At 45.4% G+C, this 21,315-nt stretch overlaps 1 protein-coding gene across 2 annotated transcripts; it reads left to right on the forward strand.

Annotated features, from left to right (window-relative positions):
• The first annotated feature begins 1,386 nt into the window (after positions 1 to 1,386).
• On the forward strand, positions 1,387 to 19,775 carry VLDLR (very low density lipoprotein receptor). Of its 2 annotated transcripts, XM_063422030.1 has the most exons (19): positions 1,387 to 1,914; positions 5,871 to 5,990; positions 6,946 to 7,068; positions 8,551 to 8,673; positions 9,956 to 10,327; positions 10,434 to 10,556; positions 10,642 to 10,764; positions 11,230 to 11,349; positions 11,429 to 11,554; positions 11,939 to 12,110; positions 12,433 to 12,657; positions 12,812 to 12,930; positions 13,309 to 13,448; positions 13,565 to 13,706; positions 13,983 to 14,129; positions 15,060 to 15,149; positions 15,544 to 15,621; positions 15,728 to 15,897; positions 16,223 to 19,775. In XM_063422030.1, the coding sequence occupies exons 1-19, from the start codon at positions 1,683 to 1,685 to the stop codon at positions 16,256 to 16,258; spliced, it is 2,781 nt and encodes a 926-aa protein (XP_063278100.1). In that variant the 5' UTR covers positions 1,387 to 1,682; the 3' UTR covers positions 16,259 to 19,775. The 2 variants fall into 2 exon arrangements, with proteins under 2 accessions (XP_063278100.1, XP_063278101.1); XM_063422031.1 differs by lacking the exon at positions 15,060 to 15,149.
• The last annotated feature ends 1,540 nt before the right edge of the window (positions 19,776 to 21,315 follow it).

Raw genomic sequence — 21,315 nt, forward strand, 5'->3', positions numbered from 1 at the left:
GCAGACCACGCAGCCGTGAGCACTGAAGGCGGTACGTTGTGTTGAAGATCTGCAAGGAGAATTATGTTTTCAACATACTACTTAAACTAAGCCACCTTCTTGAGCCACCCAGTCAAGCCCTGTGTACAGAAAAGATTTTTCTTGCTTGAAGCAGCATATGTGTGCAAGAACAAGGCTGTAGCATCTAATGCCACATACCAGGCAGGCTGGGAAAGCAGTCTTTGCCCCTGAGGCCAGGAGGTGGAAGGGCTGTAGGTAGGCAAACACTTGGAAATGTTCTCCTCATATTTACAGACATATGAGAAATATAATTCCCAGATGTATTTCAGCTACATGAAATCAAATCTTGACTTTTCAAACAAGTCTCTGACACATCAACTGTTTGCCCATTTGCATGACATGTCCAGTCATTCATTACATGAATTACAAGAGATAATCCGCTCTAAAGTTATCCATGCAGTAGTATGGTTTGTCTTCAGTGTAGTCATGATACAACTGGATGTGAATCAAAAAGAGCTTCACTCTGCAAATAACACAAAGAAATATGTTATGACATTGAGGAAACACGGAAAATCAAAGATACTCGCTTCACTGGAGGAATCATTCATGTTACTGGAAAAGATTTGAGTATTAGGCTAATAGATCAAGACTTCATTTCCAAGGGAAGAAACAGCAACCAGCTTTTTTGTCATTTTTGGATGGAGCTGCTTGCTGAGGTTTGTATCTGCACAACAGTATTATAAGCACAGCACACGGTACCACCATAAACCAGCAAGTCTAGAAAAATACTTTTTTTTAAAAAGCAGAGTATTCTAGAAAGCACAATTTCGAATTCCAAGAGTGCTGTGTACAAACGCAACTTTGCATTTTACCAGCCCTTCTTTTCTATCCACATTTCACCGAGACATAATTGGATGTATAAAACACCAGAGAAGAGGTATAAAACTACCAATCCTCCTCCTCAAATAAAAGGTTAAGCCTGCAATTACACATAACGCTTCGCAAAATTACTAATTAACTGCGATCCCTCGCTCGGATTACGCAGAAGAAGTGCTCTCCTTCCTCTACAACCGCGCCTGCTTCTTTTTAAATCAAGTCCCGCTACAGAGGGAGGAGAAAACCGCCCGGACACGCCAGCATGTGCGCATGGGGCGGTGGGCACCGCGTGGAAGAGACGCTGCTTGGAAGGCAGCGCGGCTTTCGGCACGCCCGGACCGGGGGAGCCGCGTCCCCCCCTCCCCGCGGCGGCGGCAGCGGCGCTGGGGACACGCGGGGCGAACAAAGCCGCCGCTTCCCGACCCTCTCCCGGCGGGACTGCCGGGTCCGGCAGCGGGATCGCACCGTGCCCGTCCCCGCCCTGCGCAAGTAGGGCCGGGCGGGGCTGGCGGGGAGGCACGGGGGGCTCTGCCCGCAGCACCGCGCCGCCGCAGCGCCACTCACCGCGCCGCCCGTGCCCCGCCGAGCCGCGCCGGGCGCTGTGCGGAGAGCGCCGGGCGCCGTGAGCGCTGTGAGCGCTGTGCGGGAGCGCCGCGCCGGCCGCAGGTGCCGCGCAGGAGGCAGCGGGGGCGGGCGGCGCTGCTGAGCCAACCGGGGCCCGGCGCGGCGCCGTGAGTCACAGCGGGCGCGCAGGGCGGCCGGGCGGCTGCTATAAGAGCGCCGCGGGCACGGCCTCCCCCCCGTGCATGTCTCCGGCTGCCGCCTCTGCTCCTCGGCTCTCCGCCCGCAGCGCTCGCCTGCCCGCGCACCCCGTCCCCGGCGCGGCGATGCGGCTGGACCGGCAGCGCGGAGCCCCGGGCGCCCCGGCCGGCGGGCGCGGCTCGGCGGGGCGGCGGGCGGTCCCGCGGGCGGTCCCGCGGTGCTGGGCGCTGCTGCTGCCGCTGCTGGCCCTGGGCTGCCTGCGCGCCGCCGCCGACGGTGAGTGCGGGGCCGGGGGAGCGGGCCGGTGGCGCGCACGGCCGGGGCAGCGGCTCCCGCCGGGGAAGGGGCTCTCCGATCCCCGCGGCGATTTCGTTCTCTCCCACCGCCCTTTCTTTTTGCCTCGCTGTCGTTATTCTCTCCCGCTCTTTCGCGCTGCCCGCCGCCCGGGAGAGCGGGGCGGGCCCGGGCTCCCGGGTGGGCAGGGGGGCGCTGCCGCCGCGGCCCCGCCGCCCCCCGAGCCGGGCCGGGCGCCGCCTTCCCCCCGGGGCCCTGGAGCCGTGAGGGGGCACCGAGCCCCGGGAGCCACCCGCCTGCCGCGGGAGGGGCCCGGCTTCCCGATCGCTGCTCAGGGAGAGGGTCTGCGGGGCTGGGGCTGACACGAGGGGTCGGGGAGGATTGGGGCTCTGTTGCGGAGGGGGAAAGAGGCGCGCCTGCGAAGCTGGCGGCGGTGAGGTGCTGTCAAACTGCGGCGCAACTTGGGCTTTGTGTTATCCAGCGGTGTTGGCATGGCTGTGGCTCGGGGTCCGGAGTAAGCTCCGTGAGGGATCTCCATCTGGTGGCAAGGCTGAGCGCTGCCGGGGCTGGGCGCTCTCCGGTGGCGCTGCTCGTGGCCGGCTCCAGGGCTGCCTCCCGGCGCAGGAGCTGTTGCCCCTATCGGCAGAGGTCCTGCACGCTGAGCCAGTTGGATGCTCATTTAAAAATATTTTGCTCGTAAGCGGAGGTAGTAATAATTTGGCTGACTCCTTTCTTCCTTGAGAAGCTGAGCTCCAGCCTGCTTTCCCAGGTAGGAGGTGGGCAGTTGAGGTCTGCACTGTCGTATAGCTCTTAAATCTCCTGGCTGTTGTCCTGAAGGAGGCCTGAGTGTCTCATCTTGGCGGTGTTTCCTATAGCAGCAGTCAGGTATGTCGGGTAGAGCCCTGCCAGCATATTGTTGTATCCAGTCCTCATACAAAGAGAGAGAGGGGAAATGTCTGTGTAGTCACCTCTCATCTCCCAGCCCTGTAGGGTGCTGCCATGCCTGGTCCCCAGCAGACGTGGTTAAATTGCTGTAGAATGAAGGACCAAGCTGGCTGGCACTGAGGCTGCTGCTGCACTCAGGAATCATCAGAAGATATACGCAGTGGAGGGTAATTAGTAGGCTAGCTAACCAAGTTAATCTTGTTGTTCCCTCAGTTTGAGTTACTGGCCCCATCACCTCTTTTCTGCTAGTAGCTGTAATTGCCAGGGGCTGGGAAAAGTCTGAGCTCGTTCCTATATGAGCTCTCGCAAGGTTTCCCAATCACGGTTGGAAGCTTTTCTGGGACTTGGTGTCAGATGACAGTACACAAGTGTCACATGTTTGAAGCTGCCCAGACAAGTAATCTGGCAACTTGCTTGAGGGGCTGAGACTAACAGTGATAGCAGAGATATGGAGAAAGGTGGTTTAACCTGGGTAGTCACTGTAACTGTGCTCCTTCACCCCACGCCCACTGCTGCTTACGAGCCAACTTCTAGGAAGTGGTTACCTGGGGAAGAGTAAAATAATTTGTGTTAGCAATCACAGGCTCTGATGTTCCTGGTTCTCGGCATTTTTCACCCTAAGCTGTATTCCAAGGAAGAGAAAATGTGTGAAAGTGCTTCTACTGTAGAAGAGCACGTTAAGAGGAGCTTTGAATTAGTGGCTAATTGATGGTGATACAAAAAGCATGAGGTGTCTAGTGACTGCAACTGAGGTATGACTCCATTGCCTCTAATAGCACTGGATTAGACTGGTAGTATGTTACTAAATGGTTACCTGGCATTGTACAACGGTGCCTGGGGGAAGACAGGGGGTCAGAGTTACTTGCTGTAACTAGCTATCCTAACTGGAGCTCATTTCAGGTGGCTGTTAGGGTCTGACAGACATCTTCAGGAGCAGTAGCAGATGCTGACCTTTACCTTTGTGCACCTGTGTGGGTATCAGGTCTTGTCAATTCTTTTACTTGTTTGTGGGCTAAAAGTAGTTGCTCTGACATTTCGCTTGGTATCAGCTGCAGAAGCAATGACATCTTCTTGGAATGGCTTGTTGTTAGGATTGTGGTTATAAAGTTAAAGCTGTTACTCCAAGCTCATCTGTGGTTTCTGTTAGCCTTGTGTGTAGCTTCCCTGTAGCATTTGGTCAAAATGGTGTTACATTTGTAAGTCACAATGTACTAGGCAGCCTCAGCAAGCCTTTTCTCATTATTCTAGCTTGAAATAGAGCAACTAAGGACCGTGGAGTTATGTCAGGATCTCCTTAGTGGCAGGCTTAGTCTAATATCTCTGTGTGCTATTTTGGGAAAGGTTGACTGCTCACACTCTGAATGCCTGGATGAGAAAGTCCCAAAAGCAGCAGGAGTCAGTTGTTACATATTTTATGTAGCAGTAAAACCTGGAATATGTGAGCAGGGCTTACAACTCTAACCTTCTTTTAGAGGTTGCTGGACAACAAGGTATCAGGCTTAGAACAAGATTCTGACTGTGGCATTTACTCCCACTCTTTGGTGGCTGGGGTGTGCTGTCTAGCACGAGGCAAGATTATTGACTGACAGCTCATGACCAAGCAGTAGTAGTAGCTTACAAAACCACGCTGTTAGAAAGCACATGCTGGTGTGATTCCCAGCCAGAAAAGGAAACAGTATACACAGGAGCTGATGTTCTGATTTTCGGTACTTTTTGAACGCAGTTCCCATGAAAAAAAGTTGTTAAATTTGTTCTAACAAGTGGGTTGCTGCTTCACTCCTCCAGTAAGGCTATTAAAACATTAGCAGAATTCAGTAAGATGCCGTTTCACGTCTTCAATCATGGATTTACATGAGACATTCAGCACACAGAATTGCTCATGTTGTTCTGGCTTGTACTGTCCAGCATTTGTGAGTACCTCATGCGTGATGTCTAGCCAATATAATATAAAGTGGCTGAGTACCTCCTTTCTGCTTGGAAACTGTCTTGCACATCATACAGAGAGGATATAAAATAGCAAATAATACTCCAGTAAAACTTGATACCCTTTGAGCTCTGGCATGGCAGGAAAAAGCACCCTCACTAAGTGATGCAATAAACCAAGATAGATCAGGAATCTTGCATCGTGCTGGAGGCATGAGCAGCCAATACTGATGCACAGTCTCACACACTTTCCTGTGTGCATTGAGTGGAACAGCTCTGGCTTAGCTGCTGAAGATGCAGGCTGCTGCTTTTAGGGACAGATATAACAGGACTTCCAAGAAAATGCACGTTCTCTTGAGGGACAGAGTCATGCAGTTGTAGAGCTGAAGATACTCTGGAAAATGCCCTACTTAAGGTCCAACAAATCAAGATTTACCAGTTCTGAGACAGTGGACTTGATTCCAGAAGGAAGTGATAAATTACTTTACTCTTTTAGCATCACAGTTCTTTTTGGTGTATGCCAATGAATGTCTCTGGGTGCCACGGTTTGAGGAGCAACATAAAGCATGAAAACTTGCTCAGCTACAAAGCAGTTATCTAAGCTACCTTTACAGATGTCTTGGGGATTCTGCTGTAATGTGTTAGCAGCAGAGCATTGAAATGCTAATCCAGGTTGACATTAATCAAATTTAAACCCAGTTGCTTAGAGTTTGAAGAGTTTTGAGACCGTGATGCTAGGTGTGAGACAGCAGAAGTAATTGTGGGCACATATTTTTTCAGGCCTGACCCTGTCTTGAAGGACAAAACAGTAAGAATAACACTGAGACTGTTTGCTGCTGTTTGGCAGGTGGATGGTTATGGTGCTTAAACTCTGCACTTGTGCTGTGAAGGAAAGCTTTTGGCTCTACTTTCATGGTTGGATAAGGTGATTGCCAAGATTTGGAGCTCAGATCTGGTTTCATGTTGATGTTATGCTCTTTATTAGGCTGGGTATGTTCTTGGTCAGTGGGGAAAGTGAGGAAGTATTTTGCTTAACAGTATCAAGGCTTAGGTTCATTTTTTAATTGAAGGTGCAAGAGCAAAATGTGAAGAATCCCAATTTGCCTGTGACAATGGACGCTGTATTCCTCAAATATGGAAATGTGATGGTGATGAAGACTGTTCAGATGGCAGTGATGAGAGTGCTTGTGGTGAGTAATCCAAATAAAACCTCTGTAGTAGTGCTTGCTAGTTGGAAATGGGGAGTTTAACAGTGGATAGCTGGAGAGATGCTTGTCCTGTCCACCACTTTTGGCAGTCCTAATACAAGGACTAATTTCATAGAATAACCACTTTTGATTCCTTGTATCCATCTAAGGCAATTGAATTTTCCTGAGTGTTATCTAACTCTCTTGAAATTGGCAACTGAGACAAAGCTTGTGACCAAAATTCTTCACTTGTGAGAGTGATGACTGACAGGAACAGACTATAAGCCTGTTCTCAGTTGTTGCTTGAATACATAATAGAAAATGTTTGCTATTAGCACTCTGCTGTTGGCTATTCCATGGTTAAAAGCCCTGTTTTATATGTGAAAGTGATTCTGCTGTGTCTCCTATAAACATTAAGTCTAGTTTTGGCTGCCAACCCTTGCTTTAAGCAGACATAGAAGCCAAGATAGATGACTAGATTTACTTGGAGACCAGGCAAAGCATACTCTGTATCCATCACTGGTGTGGCTGAACTGCCAGTCTCCTCAAGCAAACCTAAACTATTACCCTTGGGTTACATAATACCATGCTTCTCTAGTGACAAATCAAATGCCTTGACTATAAACTCAGAGTTCAGAACCTAAATATTAATGTCAGTAGGCCTTATGTTAACTCAAGTCTGTTCAAAGCGGCAGCTAAAATAGACAAACCTGCTTGGTCTCCTCAGCCACAGTTGTCCTTCAGTGCCTGATTAGTTGAATATAAATGTTTATCTGTGCACAGAATAACTCTGTAGGAGGTGTTCAACAGCAGTGTTTACCAGGTTGGTGGGGGACGACACCAGACATCCACAAAACAAGGATACTGACTAACTTTCTAAGGCAACAAAGCTGATCCCTGTTAGCAACAAGTAAGCCGAGCTCTACTCCCTAAACAGGTGTCTCTTTCTCCCTCGCAGTGAAGAAGACGTGTGCCGAGTCTGACTTTGTGTGCCTCAGTGGCCAGTGTGTGCCTAACAGGTGGCAGTGTGACGGGGACCCCGACTGCGAGGACGCGTCTGACGAGAGCTCCGAGCTGTGCCGTAAGTGAGCCCGGGGAGCAGCCAAGCAGCAGCACCTGGGGTTGGTTTTCCTGGGTTGTGTTGGTTAAGAGTCCTTTTTCCTTGAAAGCCCATGCTAGAAGCAGAAGAAAAAGTTTGGGTTTGCCAGCTCAGGTTTCTCCAAGTTGTTTATTATTTCATATCTCTCAGTTCTTCCAGTGCCTTTCCTTGCTGTGGCTGGAGCACACAGTGATTCCCCCCAGGCTGGGAGGGCTTGGACCTTTTGTACCTTTTCTCTGACCCAACCATCATCCACGATGTATTTTTTATTTACAATTAATTACCAATACCTACTACCTATGTTAGACATGTCACTTCCATTCCAAACCATTCCCCTGTGACCCACCAGAGCAAAAGATGGAGGACAAGAGCAAGAAGGAGGAAGGACAGGGCCACACCCTGGTTGCTCCTTCTTGCCTTCCCTGACTCCATTCTAGAAACCCCAAATTCTACATTTGCACCCTGTGATAAACTAACTACTATTTATATCAAACTCTCATGGCTTGTAATTCTTTGTACAAGGTTGGCAGTTTCTCCCATGGACTGAGGTTAAAGATGGTGTCATTTTGGGCTCTCTGCCAGGGTCCCAGACCCTCCTGCCAGGGTCTCAGACAATCCAGGGCAGCCAGAAGGACTCCAACAGAGCATTTTGACCTCTTGCCTGCTTTCAGTCTGGCTCTCCTCCTGGAGCAAGGATGGCTTTTGTTGGGGAGCACCCTCCAAAGTGTTTGGCCTTGTCAGGGTCTTGAGGAGACTTTTTCCTGCTTAAAAAGATGCAGAGCTGAATGGGCACTCTTGCACTTCTGCTGGGAGGAGATAACAAGTACCAGGTTTTGCTCACATTCAGAAGCAGCAAGTAGAACGTGGCAGGCCTGACTGTCACTGTGGCTTGTCCACCAAGTGGTTGCTGTTCTCCAAGGCAGCTGCTTGGCAAGTGCAGTCCCAATACTCCCAGAGTAGGGACTCAGAATCTGACTATGTAAGAGTCAGTAGCACAGAGCAGTAGCACAGAGGCTTGACTGTGAGGTCTTGGGATTAGCAACTCTGATCTGAAGTATCATAACTCCTCAAGCAATATAGATCCAAGAAATGTCATTTTCCAGCACTAATAGGATCCACAGTGGGGAATACTTCAGCCCCAAGTCCTAGTGCACTTTGGCATTACTGCTCCCTAGTACTATTTGTGGTAGCTTGAGCTGCTGCAGTGTAATTGGTGTGCAATCACAAAGCTACCACTACAAAGTTACCCTTAAAATACTAATCTCTTAGGAACTGGAAACATCTTTTTGTAACTGAATGCTGCAGAGTAGTATAGCCTTTTCTATTAATTTATACAGATATTGGCATTTAAATAACTGCAACTTTGTCCAGACCTGAAGCCTTTCAGTCTCAATTTTCAGCACAAATGCTGAACCCCAAGATCAGTAGCTCTTAGACTGAATTTAAATTTTTTTTTTTCAATAGATACGAGAACATGCCGGGTAAATGAAATCAGCTGTGGTCCTCAGTCAACTCAGTGTATCCCAGTGTCCTGGAAATGTGATGGTGAAAAAGACTGTGACAGTGAAGAAGATGAACAGAATTGTGGTAAGGGAAGAAATGGTGGCTGCATAACTCTATTTGAAGTTGACTTGTCTGGAAAGGAGCTAGCTGGGCAGTACACCTGGGAAGATAAATTTTTGATAGTATCAATATCTCTCCTGCACTCATCTTGTTTTGCAGCCACTTAAAGCAAACTTTTTCTAACGTCCCTCTATCCTGCTAAGTTGAAAGCTACAACAATGTAAGCTTTTTATTGTGTGTCTTTCTTCTTTGCTAATTTTGGCAGTAGCCGTAGGTAGGCTTAGTCACCTGGCAAGCCAAATGTCAGAACTTGTTCTCTGTAGAGTTTATGAAATTGCTGCTTACATTAACAAATTGTCTCCTAAAAGTGTAGTAAGGACATGGCTGATCTACTTTACAGCCCTATCCTGAAACTTCTGTGAAGCTGGATTTCTGGTGTTTGAGTGGCAAGTTCAGGCTGGTACAAAGTAGAGCTGCCACTGCAGCATTAGAGTGCAGCATTCCTGGCTTATTCAAAATAATTTGCATACATATGAGTTTTCTGAGGTGCCCTGAAATGTATTTGCTGTAACCAAAGCCACAGGGCTGCCTTCCATCAGCACCACCTAACCTGGATGGCCAGGTTACACAGATCTCCAGACTTCTGCTGTGTGCCTGTGGAGTTGCCATCTTACTCAGCAAACTAATGCCTTAATCTACAAGTAAATCTACAGACAGTGTTTCTAATGAAGCTGATAAAACTATGAGCCTAGGCATGTTGAGCTGTTAGCTACATTGCTATTAAAGCAACATAATATGTACTGATATAAATTGTATGGGTGTGCTTAACCATGGGATCACCTCAGGCAAGATCTTGGTCTGTTGTTGCCACTGGTCCAGGCAGAAGGGCCACTGCTGTCCTGGGGACCAGCACAAAACACTTTAAATTGCAGTACATGCTGAGCATCAGGCTAGCCTAATCTTAGTCTGTACTCTTGAGTTAGCAATTCTCTTGCCTTCTGTCTTTTGTTCACAGGGTTAGACCCTGTTTTCTGAAAGGCTTGCAGTCTGAAGAGCAGGACAGCCTAGCTACTTCAGAGGGTTATTTTCACTCAGTAGCTCAAATCTGTTGCCTATCACTTAAAATGTCCAATGGCAAAGGAGGATGGAACCTAAGTGTGCTGTAGGTTGTTATTTAGGCTTCCCTTTTGCCTTATACAGGATGCTGATCTTCTATCAGCAAACAGCTGCAAAACAAAATACCTTCACAAAAAAAGTCAGCCTTCTTGTGATAATGTACCAATCTCTCTTACTCCCATCACCCCAGGCAATGTGACCTGCAGTCCAGCAGACTTCACATGCAGCAGTGGGCAATGTATTTCCAAGAGCTTTGTCTGCAATGGTCAAGATGACTGCAGTGATGGTAGTGATGAGCTGGAGTGTGCACCTCCTACCTGTGGAGTCCATGAGTTCCAGTGCAAGAGCTCGACTTGCATCCCCCTCAACTGGGTGTGTGACGATGATGCTGACTGCTCTGACCACTCAGATGAGTCTCTGGAGCAGTGTGGCCGCCAGCCTGCCCCTTCTATGAAGTGCACTGCCAGTGAGGTGCAGTGTGGCTCGGGGGAGTGCATCCACCAGAAGTGGCGCTGCGATGGGGATCCTGACTGCAAGGACGGGAGCGATGAAATCAACTGCCGTAAGTTCACCTGGTCCCTCTGCAGGAGGTGCTGCTGGGCTCCTCTGTTATCTCCTGTGCCTCAGTAAACCTCGGGAGTAACAGTCTGTAATGGCTGTGTCCTCAGCTTCTCGGACCTGCAGACCAGACCAGTTCAGATGTGAGGATGGGAACTGCATCCATGGCAGCAGGCAGTGCAACGGTGTGAGAGATTGTCTGGATGGCACAGATGAGGCAAACTGTAACAATGGTAAGCGTGGAACTGGGCAAGAATGAAGCCTTTGCAGAGTATCTCTTGAAGCTGGTAGTCACCCTCACAATCTTCATTGTGTCAGTTATTCAGTGCTCTGGGCCTGGAAAATTCAAGTGCAGAAGTGGAGAATGCATAGATATTAATAAAGTGTGTAACCAGCAGAGAGACTGCAAGGACTGGAGTGATGAGCCCCTCAAGGAGTGTGGTAAGTGAATAAACTCTTTGCACAGTTTTGACTACGAAATATACTTGGATATAGCCCCTGAGTTGTCAGGTGTCAGCTGGAATGCCCACTGGCACTTCTTGGTGGCAAACTTACAGCTAAGGCCAACCTAATTCACAGGCTAGTTTTATCCTAGCCAGACTGGCTGATAGGATGATTCCTCTGCAGCCAGGAAGGCACTTGAATGCATTAGAAACACTCCAGGAGCCTCAATCTTTATTGCTGCCTGCTTGTAACACACAGAAGGTGCTGCTAGCTGAGCAAACATGAATTTGAGGGGGTTCTCTTGCACGTGACTTCAAGTGCCACAACAGTTTATCAGATGTGGCAGGCATTGTTAGAAAATGGATCTGTGCCTGGTAAAATGCTCCATGGCTAAGACTAAACTAAGCTAAGACAAGACTAAACATGCATGCTTTCTCATAAGTGGCCAATTCTCTCTTCCAGATGTCAATGAATGTCTGGTGAACAATGGTGGATGCTCTCATATCTGCAGAGATCTCATTATTGGCTATGAATGTGACTGTCCAGCTGGGTTTGAGCTTCTGGACAGGAGAACCTGTGGAGGCAAGTATCTGTAGTAGTTTAATGTGGACTCTGCTGGTGATATTGGAGGTGAGCATAAACCGAATTTCTGTTTTTACAGATATTGATGAATGTCAGAACCCTGGTATCTGTAGTCAGATCTGTATCAACCTGAAAGGGGGCTACAAATGTGAATGCAGCCGTGGTTATCAGATGGATCTTGCTACTGGGGTGTGCAAGGCAGTTGGTGAGTGTTGACAAAAGACTTTTATATCCCCACTTTAAAATGAGTCAGCAAGTGATGCAAGTGATGTTTATACTACTGTGGTTTTTACACTAGTTGTTGCGGTGTTACTGATCACTACTAACACTTTGAATGATGCCATGATACAGTACTTAAAGCTGCCTGACATAAACTGCTTGTGTCTGCTCCCTGAGCAGGAGGATCCTCCCCATCAAGTTGTGGAGGGAGAAAAGGATGAGGTATGGTACAGCCAAGACCTCTGTCAGCATCTGCTACCAAATGTGGAATGGCAAATACTAAATATGATGATTCTAAAACCTTTTTGTAAAAGAAAAGCGTGAATAAGAATATCTGGAAGTACAGATGACACTTAAACTCTTTTCACAGGGAAAGAACCAAGTCTAATTTTCACCAACCGCCGGGACATCAGGAAGATTGGCCTTGAGAGAAAAGAATACATTCAGCTTGTAGAGCAGCTAAGAAACTCTATAGCTCTAGATGCTGATATTGCTGAGCAAAAGCTTTACTGGGCAGACTTCAGCCAAAAAGCAATCTTCAGGTAAATAGGCTTAGCCTCTGAACCTAGTGTACTTCCTTAAACCATCCCATGTTTTACCCAAGCTATTTCTCTAGTATCTGGTAATGAAAAGTAGATTCCTGGTGATTCCTAAAGACAAAATACAGTTGATGCAAGTTCCCACAGCCATCAATGTGTATGCCTGTATGCACATCCCAGTAACTGCTGCTACCTCTGTGCAAAAGGCACTCTGTGCCACACAAGGCATCTTCTGCCTGAAATCTTGTGCAGTACTTGCTGAGGTGTGCCAAGGAATAGTATCTGTGGAAGAAGTGGCTGAAAGCAAGTCATTCTTGTTTTCCAGTGCCTCTATTGATACCCGTGATAAAGTTGGAACACACATCAAAATCCTGGACAATGTACACAGCCCTGCAGGAATTGCTGTTGACTGGGTTTATAAGAATATCTACTGGTCTGACTCGACTGCAAAGACCATTTCAGTGGCTAGCCTAGATGGCACAAAGAGAAAGGTTTTGTTTCTCTCTGAGCTGAGAGAGCCAGCTTCTATTGCTGTAGATCCTATTTCTGGGTGAGTATTTGTCCAGCTTCTTTTAAAAGAGCAGACCTACCAACTACATGTTCTGATAACTGACTTAGGTAGCCTTTGTTAGTTATTGGTCATAATAAAGAGTGATACTACACAGTACTATAGTGCATCATACAACATAAATTCTGCTTCACAGCTTTATGTACTGGTCAGACTGGGGTGAGCCAGCAAAAATTGAAAAAGCAGGAATGAATGGATTTGACAGACAGCAGCTTGTGACAACAGAAATCCAATGGCCTAATGGAATTGCTCTAGGTATGTTGAACTTGTCTCTGTGCCAGAGGTATTCTGGAGCTTTAGTGATTTCTTTGCTACAAAATCCAAGGTCATTGTTCAGAGAACTATTTTCAGCTTCTGAGGAAGGGAAGCTTCTGTTTGCTGAAGACCTTACACCAGGCATCAGCACTTCTCAGATACTGAAACAGTAAAACTTTTCTTGAACTGCTCTATATTATAGTTGAGGCACAGGCCACATAGGCATCACTGCAGCAGCCCTTGGTGTCCTGTAATGGTAAGAAACCAGGGCAGCACTGCCACCATTCTCAAACCTGTGGGTGTTTCAATTCTTGCAGCATGCTTTGGAGGTTTCCTCCATGTGGACACTAAATACGTTTGGTATTTTCCCCCTCCTAGATCTTGTAAAAAGCCGCCTGTACTGGCTGGATTCTAAACTACACATGCTGTCTAGTGTGGACCTGAATGGCCAGGATCGTAGAATTGTGCTGAAATCACACATGTTCCTTCCTCACCCTCTTGCCCTAACCATTTTTGAGGTAAGAATGACTTCTTGTAGTCATTGTCAAAGATCTTCTTCTTGCTGCTGTGTGGCAGGAATGATGGGGCTGGTGGCACCATGGAGATAATGGGATGCAATGGCTTTGTCTTCCAGGACCGTGTGTACTGGATTGATGGAGAAAATGAGGCAGTCTATGGTGCCAACAAATTCACTGGAACCGAGCTGGTCACCCTGGTGAACAACCTCAATGATGCACAGGACATCATTGTGTATCACGAGCTTGTTCAGCCTTCAGGTAATTTCAGTACAGCTCATGGCTGGGTCAGTGTGTGCTTGTAATTAGCCTGCCCTGCCTGGGTGGTGTCAAATCCCTTCACTGGAGCTTCTAACACAGGCAGCCCCATGGGGGTTGCGAGGGATAGCTGCAATTGCTCTTTCTTGGGCAGAGTAGATATAAATCTATAACCAGCTAAGAGAAATAATTCTGCTGAAACAATCAGCAAATGCTTCTGCTGCACTCCTGGACCATCAAGGCTCAGTCTTGTTCACTCCTTAATTGGTGTACCAACAGGTAGGAACTGGTGTGAAGAGAATGTGGCAAATGGAGGCTGTAGCTACCTGTGCCTGCCTGCTCCTCAGATAAATGAACATTCTCCAAAGTACACCTGTGGATGTCCTACTGGGTACTTCTTGCAGGAGGATGGTCTGAGATGTACAGGTACTGTAAGACAACTGAGCTATTTTCCAGGATGAATGGGGGAGGAGTAGGAGAGTATTGAACCTGTTAGTGGGAAGGAAATATCATGGTTTAGGCTAGCAGCTTTACTGAAATTAATCTGATGTAATTAATTGTGGAGGGAAGGATCTAATGCATTAATATAGCCCTAAAGAGTCTTCAGGTGCTGTTTAAAGTCCATGCTTTGCTTCTGCATCATCATCATTTGCAGCAAGACCTTGTTACCTCCATGGCTTTCTGCAGACAGCAAGCACAAGGACAAAACATACTCAGCCTCTTATAAAACAGGGGTGTAAACTGACATGGCTGTACATATAAATAGTGTTCAAAAGGTGATTGATTGGCTAATGTTGCTGTCCAAGGAAGTTTGTACCTCCTTTTTGGTCCAGATGAACATGCTGCTGTACTGCTGTTGTCAGCACTGACTGTGCAGCAAGCTCTCTGTCCAGTGGAGTGGAACTAGAAACTCCAAGGTGCCACTGGCTATATTGGTGCTGTTCATTCTGACTGTCACAGAGTGCTAAGTGCAAGGCTGCTGGCTTCCCTTGGCTGCTCTAAAAGGTTGCTAGGGGTATCAAAGGCTGTACCTAACCAGTAAACTTGTAGAAATAAAACCTTATTCAGAAAACCTTATGTGAGGGGTGGGATGGCTTATGACTGTTGTGACTTTAAATGCCTGTAGTTCATTTCTGATTGACTGTCTGGCCTTGTTCTTGGAAATACTTTTCATCAAGAGCTCTCTGCTGAGGGTGTGCTAGTGGAATAGTTTATGTCAGTGTTCCCAGTAAAGCTAACAAGCTGCATGATCATTTTTGCCATCTGCTAAACCTTCACTACCATGGCTCTCATAGCAAAGCCATTGCAGAACTTCAGGATTAACTGATCTATAATTAGTTCTTGATCTATAATTAGTTTCAGGTACTGGAACAACTGTGGCTTACACTGAGGCTAAAGATACCAGCACAACAGAAAAATCTCCAACTGTTGGACTAGTTCCTGGAGGTACTGGTCCCAATAACTCACACTGCTAAACATTAGAGAAATTAAATGCAAACTGACCAACTAGCCTACTTGGATGTTTTTTCCTTTGCATGCAAGTAGAGAACACAGGCCAGATCATTTGTGTGGTGTAACAGCTGGAGCATGTGTTAAACAGATTCAGTTCACATAGGACAGTGTGGAACCTGTAGGTTCCATGGAATCCCACAAGTGCTCAGAGAAGGCAAGCAATAAAAAAAAGCTTCCAACTAATACAGGATGAAGCATGTCAGGCTGTTCTAGCAGTGTGCTACTGAGAAGCTAATCAAATAGGAGCTTCTGGGTTTGGGAGATGCTTGCATATGACAATCTGCCAGCCTGTCAGGACACAAGCCCACTGTGTCAAATTCTCATGCAGGATTCAACACTAGTGGTACAACCTCTGAAGTAACTGCAGCTGGAAGAACATCAGCAGCTTGGATTATTCTTCCTGCTGGTGAGTACAGCATTTACTAGTTTTTTGAACCCTGTGTGAGACAGGCCACTCTTAGGAGCTTGACCTGACTCTACTCCGTGTTTGCAATCCCTTTGTCTCCCTGCAGTGTTGCTGATGATGGCTGCAGCAGCTGGCTACTTCATGTGGCGTAACTGGCAGCACAAGAACATGAAAAGCATGAATTTTGATAATCCAGTCTACCTAAAAACTACGGAAGAGGACCTCACAATTGATATTGGAAGACACAGCGGTTCAGTAGGACACACCTACCCTGCAGTAAGTAAACCTATAAACCTATTATGTCTGAGACTCCAGGTTAATAAGTGGAGTTGACAGACTGCCAAAGGATACCTGAGTTGAATTAGGAGAGGTCTCTGCTTTTGAAAGCTGCTGGCTGCAGACAAACTACTGGGCTGAATCAGTTGGCAACTTCACCCTATAATCAAGGTTAAAATTGTGGTAGGTGACTAATGTCTGTATCTGGGATGGAGTGATCTGTGCTGAATGTGGTTACTAGCCTGCAGAATTAGCCATGATGTGTGTTGCTTTTATGTCTTTTATGGGGTGTAACTGTAGCTAACTTGTACTTGCTTCTTTACAGATATCTGTTGTCAGCACAGATGATGATATGGCGTGAGCACTGGATCAGCAATCACTTTCAGTTTACTTGTGTCTTACACTCTTTGGGGATAGTAACCAGGTTTGTGGCTGAAGGACTTCCTCCATTCTTGGAAGAAAGAAGATACTTTCTGTATTTATGGAACACTTGTGTAAATAGTTATTTTCTACGGCTTAACAACTCTGTAAATACCTGTCCACAAACAATTCAGCTGTTAGTGGTTACAGTTTTATCGGTAACCCTCGGGTTGGTTAGTCAGTAACATCACTGACCAAAAATAAAGCACTTTCCATAGAAAGCCATATTCCAGCCACAACTTGTAACACCTGTACATATGTCTATAGGCCACTTGTAAATAAGTATTGGAAAATCACTATCAAGCACTTTGAAATACTTGAGATGTAAATTATTGTACACTCTCTTTTTCAATGATTGGGGCAATGGCAATAGGAAAAAACGGGTTACTATGATTGCCAAAAATTTGTAAACATAAGTAATTTTATATGTATGATTGTTTCAATCTTGTCTGTTACCTCCTAGAGGAATACAAGAATGAATGATCTTTAAGAAACCACTGTAAAACTCAAATGCAGCCGAGGGGATAAAAATAAAATGAGTCAAGCAGTTGAAGCATTGTTCTCGATTACTGTGTTAGCACCAAAGTAAAATGATGTGTCTCCTAAGTTAAAAGCTTCAGTAAGCTGCACTACCACTGCCAGCCAGATCATGAAGTATTTCTTTAGTTATTTCAGCAGCATTCTAGGCAGCTAAGACACTTTCCAGGTGACATGTTTGTTCGTGAGGCTAATAGTCTGCACAGAGTAATGGGCAATGTGTCTCCTGTCACAGAAACCCAGCTGATCTCCTAAGTTAGGACTGACACTGGCTAAAATTAACTCAACTGCTGCTGCAAGGTTTTGAGAGGCAGCACTGGCAGACCTGTGAGATGGAGACAGGTCAAAGGGTCTTCTGCCAGGTGAGTCTGAGGTCCTTGCAGTGTCAGGCTGTTGGCAGTTACTCCCCATAACTTCTGTACTGTAAGGTGCTACTTGACTCTTGCTAATCCTTCCCCCCTCAAGGTAGGAAAAAATTGCTTTTGGTAAGGTGGATGCAGTTTCAAGGCTAAGACGTAGTTTGGAAGAAGCAATAATCTCTTGGTTATGCTGTAGAGATGACATGTTAATCATTCTCAATCCCATCTCAAATAGTAGCAATGAAAATCATTGAGTCAGAACTTGGATCAGCTCCTAGGCTTGCTTCTACTGCCTGTTCTCATTGCAGTTACAACTGGGGTCTGTTCTCTTAATGGTCTTCTTGTATCGTGGACTCCTCTATTAACAGATGAGGACAGCTGCCAACTTGGGCAGATTTAAAATAAGTTGTGTCTAGGAAGTTCACAACTCTTTGGGGAGTTGAAGCTTCTAACAAACTCTCTTTGGCAACTCTTGACTGCAGCCATTTAAGATATCTAGAACTCATGTGAATTAAATTTTCTTGCAAAGATTAGGGTGTGAGGAGGCCTCTAAAGTTTCTGGCTAGCAATACGAGATATATATTTTACCAAGTATTTTTTGGGATAAAGTGCCTTTCAAAGCTGCCTAATGTGTAGAATTCAACTTTTAGTTATTGAGGTGGAATTCAATGTTTTCAGTTTGACTTCTAACTCTGGATAGTCTGAAGTATTTGTGTTCAAATATGACAAAACAGTTCTCAGTCAGATGGTTGATTATAAATTCACATGGCAGCTAATTACAGGCAAAATGCTCAGGTTTCCCAGTCTTTGTACAGAACAGCTTTACTTTTTTTGCTGAAGTTCATTGCTCTTACCAATATCATGCCAAATGCTATAAGGAGAGACCAGTAAGACCAATAAAGACATTTCTTCCTGAGGTTAATATTCATTTGAAGTAGCAACGTAAGTTTATTTTGGGAACCTGAGGTAGTTTTTACAGACACTCTGGGCTGTAGGAATTTGTTTTTTGAATTTTGAATCCAATGAGCTGAACAAAGAATACTGTCTCAACAAACTTATTCCTGTAGTCTAGAGGGGACTGAACACTTTACCAGCATGGCTTCATATAGCAGGAGGGAGGAGTGGGGAATATAAGGCAGTAGCAGATGATATAAGATGGCCTGTACTTATTTGCAAATGTTGTTTGGATTGTAGTTTCACTAGGTTTATTCTTTCCTGCCCCTCTTCATTTTTATGTTATGAAATCACTGTTTACTTCCACAGCAGGCTTGGAGAGTGGTCAGGGATTCCTCCTGTAAAAACAGATCCAGTTTGCACTGACAAATACCTTCCTCTTTTGAACAGTTTGTTTTTCCCTGCCATGTGGAAGCATTTGACTCTGTTGTGCTCCTCACCATATGACTCCTTTGGCATCTGCCCAGGGTGGTACAGCTGTACTGAGCACTCCCACAGCAGCACCCTGTGGCTGTGCTGGTGTCCACTGCAGGAATTCCCAGCCATCAGCCCTGTCTCAGCTCCTCTGCTGCAGTCTTGTGGTATCCCAGAGCAATGGGACATTAATAACCTCTGCAGCCAGATTTCACTCTTAAGCTGACTTTATGTTCCTCCTGAAGAATTTTCTGCTTAGAGCTACAAAAAATACGACTGTAGTTGGTTATTGAGGTAGTGTTCAAGGTAATGATATAGTTTTTTGTTCCCAGAAGAATATATAAGCCCTCTGGTTCTAAATACTGCTTATTTCTGTTCAGTGTCTGCTGGCCAGTGTGAGTGCAAAGCTGAATTTGAATATGGCTTTTTCTTTCCCTTATAAACATGCAAATTTCTCTTAATACACTCCCTCTGCTCCCACATTATTTACTGCCTCCTATTTGATCTGCCTTTGTTTTTATAGCACTGTAAATATTTTACATTATTGCTCAGAGGGAAATTAACATAAAGGGAATTGATGCTGCTCATGTGTTTTTCTTCCCCTTCTGCACCTTGTCCCTCTACAGCTAGCTACAATACGCCTTTTCCTACCCAACTTGTATTTGCCTACATTTTTAATGAACATACCTTTTTTTTCAATCAGATCTTTCCTGAAACAGCAAAGATGCATTTATCTATTTTTATGTAAGTGCTGAATTTTGCTAGATAAGAGAAAAAGCTCAGAAAAAAAGACTTAGGCTGGAAGAAACAGTGTGAGAGTCCTCAGAAAAAAGGAAGAAAGCAGCAGCTCTCTTAACAATCCAGTACTTTCTGTAGCTATGGTACAGCATGTCTGTGAAGAGGTGTGCTCCTGTTCCTTCTCTGAGCTGGCTCACAACAGTGGTTGGTATTGTCACTGACTGGAAGAAGATGTTTGGAGAGGTCTGTCTGATCTGCTGAAGTGCAAAGACCAACCTAATACATTCCTGGCTTGCTAGTTTTTGCTTTTCTCCTCCTGAAAGAGCTTTGAAATTTGCCTATATCAAATGAAAAATTCTTCAGAGCAGAGGAGGGACAGACAGGCTGTGTGACTAGTTAGGCTGCTGAATATCCAAGCTGTTAAACATCTAAAATAAAGAATGCCTGTGGAAAGAATGATGGGTCTTAATTCTTGCACAGCCCTGGTTGGAACATTTCCACACCGCTGTCAAGCAGTGGAAAATGCTTCATATCATAAATAAAAACCCACCATTTCCCCCCACTCCAAAAACCTAAACAAGTAACTGAAGGCTAACTTCACTAACATACTCTTTGCTATGTAATAAGTTGCTTGAAGGCAGGAAACACTAAGCATTAAATCCAGACAAGTTGTTGGGAAAAACACATTTCATAGAAATGGATTTTTGCTGGGGAGATGTCCTCTGTAGAAAAACTAGACAGATTTTAGGTATTTTTTCCCTCTTTCCTAGACATCTGTCCCTAGAGTCAAACTTCAAAATACATGGAAATATTGTATCATATTGTCAGTGCATAGATTTAAATTGATAGTTGGATAGCAATGTAAAAAGATCAACGTTCAGAACACTGATTTTTTTTAAAGGCTGATCATTGAAGACAGTCAATGCCACAACCATCTAGAAACTCTAATGTCCCCTTTGTGGATGTGTGCCACTGAGAAGTGTGGTTTGGTTTAGACAGCTTATTCCTTTTTTGGGCCCTTAAATCTATGAGAGCTCATATGTACATTTAAATGAAGACTTTCTTGAAAGTTGGATTGTGGTTTGATAATTCCATAGCGTGTTGTGGCTGCCACTAGGTGACAAATACTGTGAGTTTCTAATTTTTTGGCTGGTGCCTCTAGTGGTAAAAAAAAGTTCATCCCATTAACTTTCTACAAGTAATGATCCTTAATGAAGCCTCAGTACAAAATTCAAGTTACATGTGCTATAGTCATGCAGGAGCAACATGGTCATTCTGGTTTTACTAGGAAAAACACTGATTTTTCTTTCATTAGACAGCATTCAACCCACTGCCCCTCTCCCCCACCACTTTTTTAGTAGAAGAATAAGTCAAAGTAATTTTGGGGGTAGATGGAGTGGGAGGATGGTGTCCATAGAATTTATATATGTGTTGCTGGTTTTCATCCATACACATTATCAAATTCCTGGTGCCAGGTAAGACCCAGTGGTTTTGTAATTGTTGTGTATCTATATCTTGTCTCAGAAATGGAGTTTGAAGAATTTCTTGGACAGAGATGGGTAGCTGGCAGTTTATGTCATATAGAAAGAGCTATTCCTTCATAGCCCTTTGTCTTTCTGGCAGCCTGCACTGCTGGTTTAATTTATGTAAGTGAATGCAGAGAAAGGAAAGTTGTAAAACTTCTTGCTTACAGAGAGCATAATTCAAATGGTGTCATGAGAGCTGCATTTCAGTGTTTGGTATAGTGCATCCAGCTGAGAGAAGAACCACTCAAAAAAAGCCATTTTTCACCATCTTAGGTTTCAGATGCAAATGCCCATTGACTGCTGACAACTAACATTTTGCTAGCTGTCTTTGTAATTCAAATATCACAGGCAAGCAGTGGACATTCCCAATTTCATGATATCATCTAAGGGTCCCTTGTTGACCATCAAGAATCTCTAGCAAAGGCAGTTTAGTGCTCCCTGTATAACTTTAACTAGGAACTACCCCAACA

The sequence above is a fragment of the Prinia subflava genome, chromosome Z (genome assembly GCF_021018805.1).
Source record: "Prinia subflava isolate CZ2003 ecotype Zambia chromosome Z, Cam_Psub_1.2, whole genome shotgun sequence".
In the NCBI taxonomy this organism is placed as follows: Eukaryota; Metazoa; Chordata; class Aves; order Passeriformes; family Cisticolidae; genus Prinia; species Prinia subflava.

Coding starts and splice junctions, on each gene's coding strand:
- VLDLR (XM_063422030.1), top strand. CDS start 1,683: ATGTCTCCGGCTGCCGCCTCTGCTCCTCGGCTCTCCGCCCGCAGCGCT. Junction 8,674..9,955: donor AGAAGATGAACAGAATTGTG/GTAAGGGAAGAA, acceptor CCATCACCCCAG/GCAATGTGACCTGCAGTCCA. Junction 15,150..15,543: donor TGTTGGACTAGTTCCTGGAG/GTACTGGTCCCA, acceptor ATTCTCATGCAG/GATTCAACACTAGTGGTACA.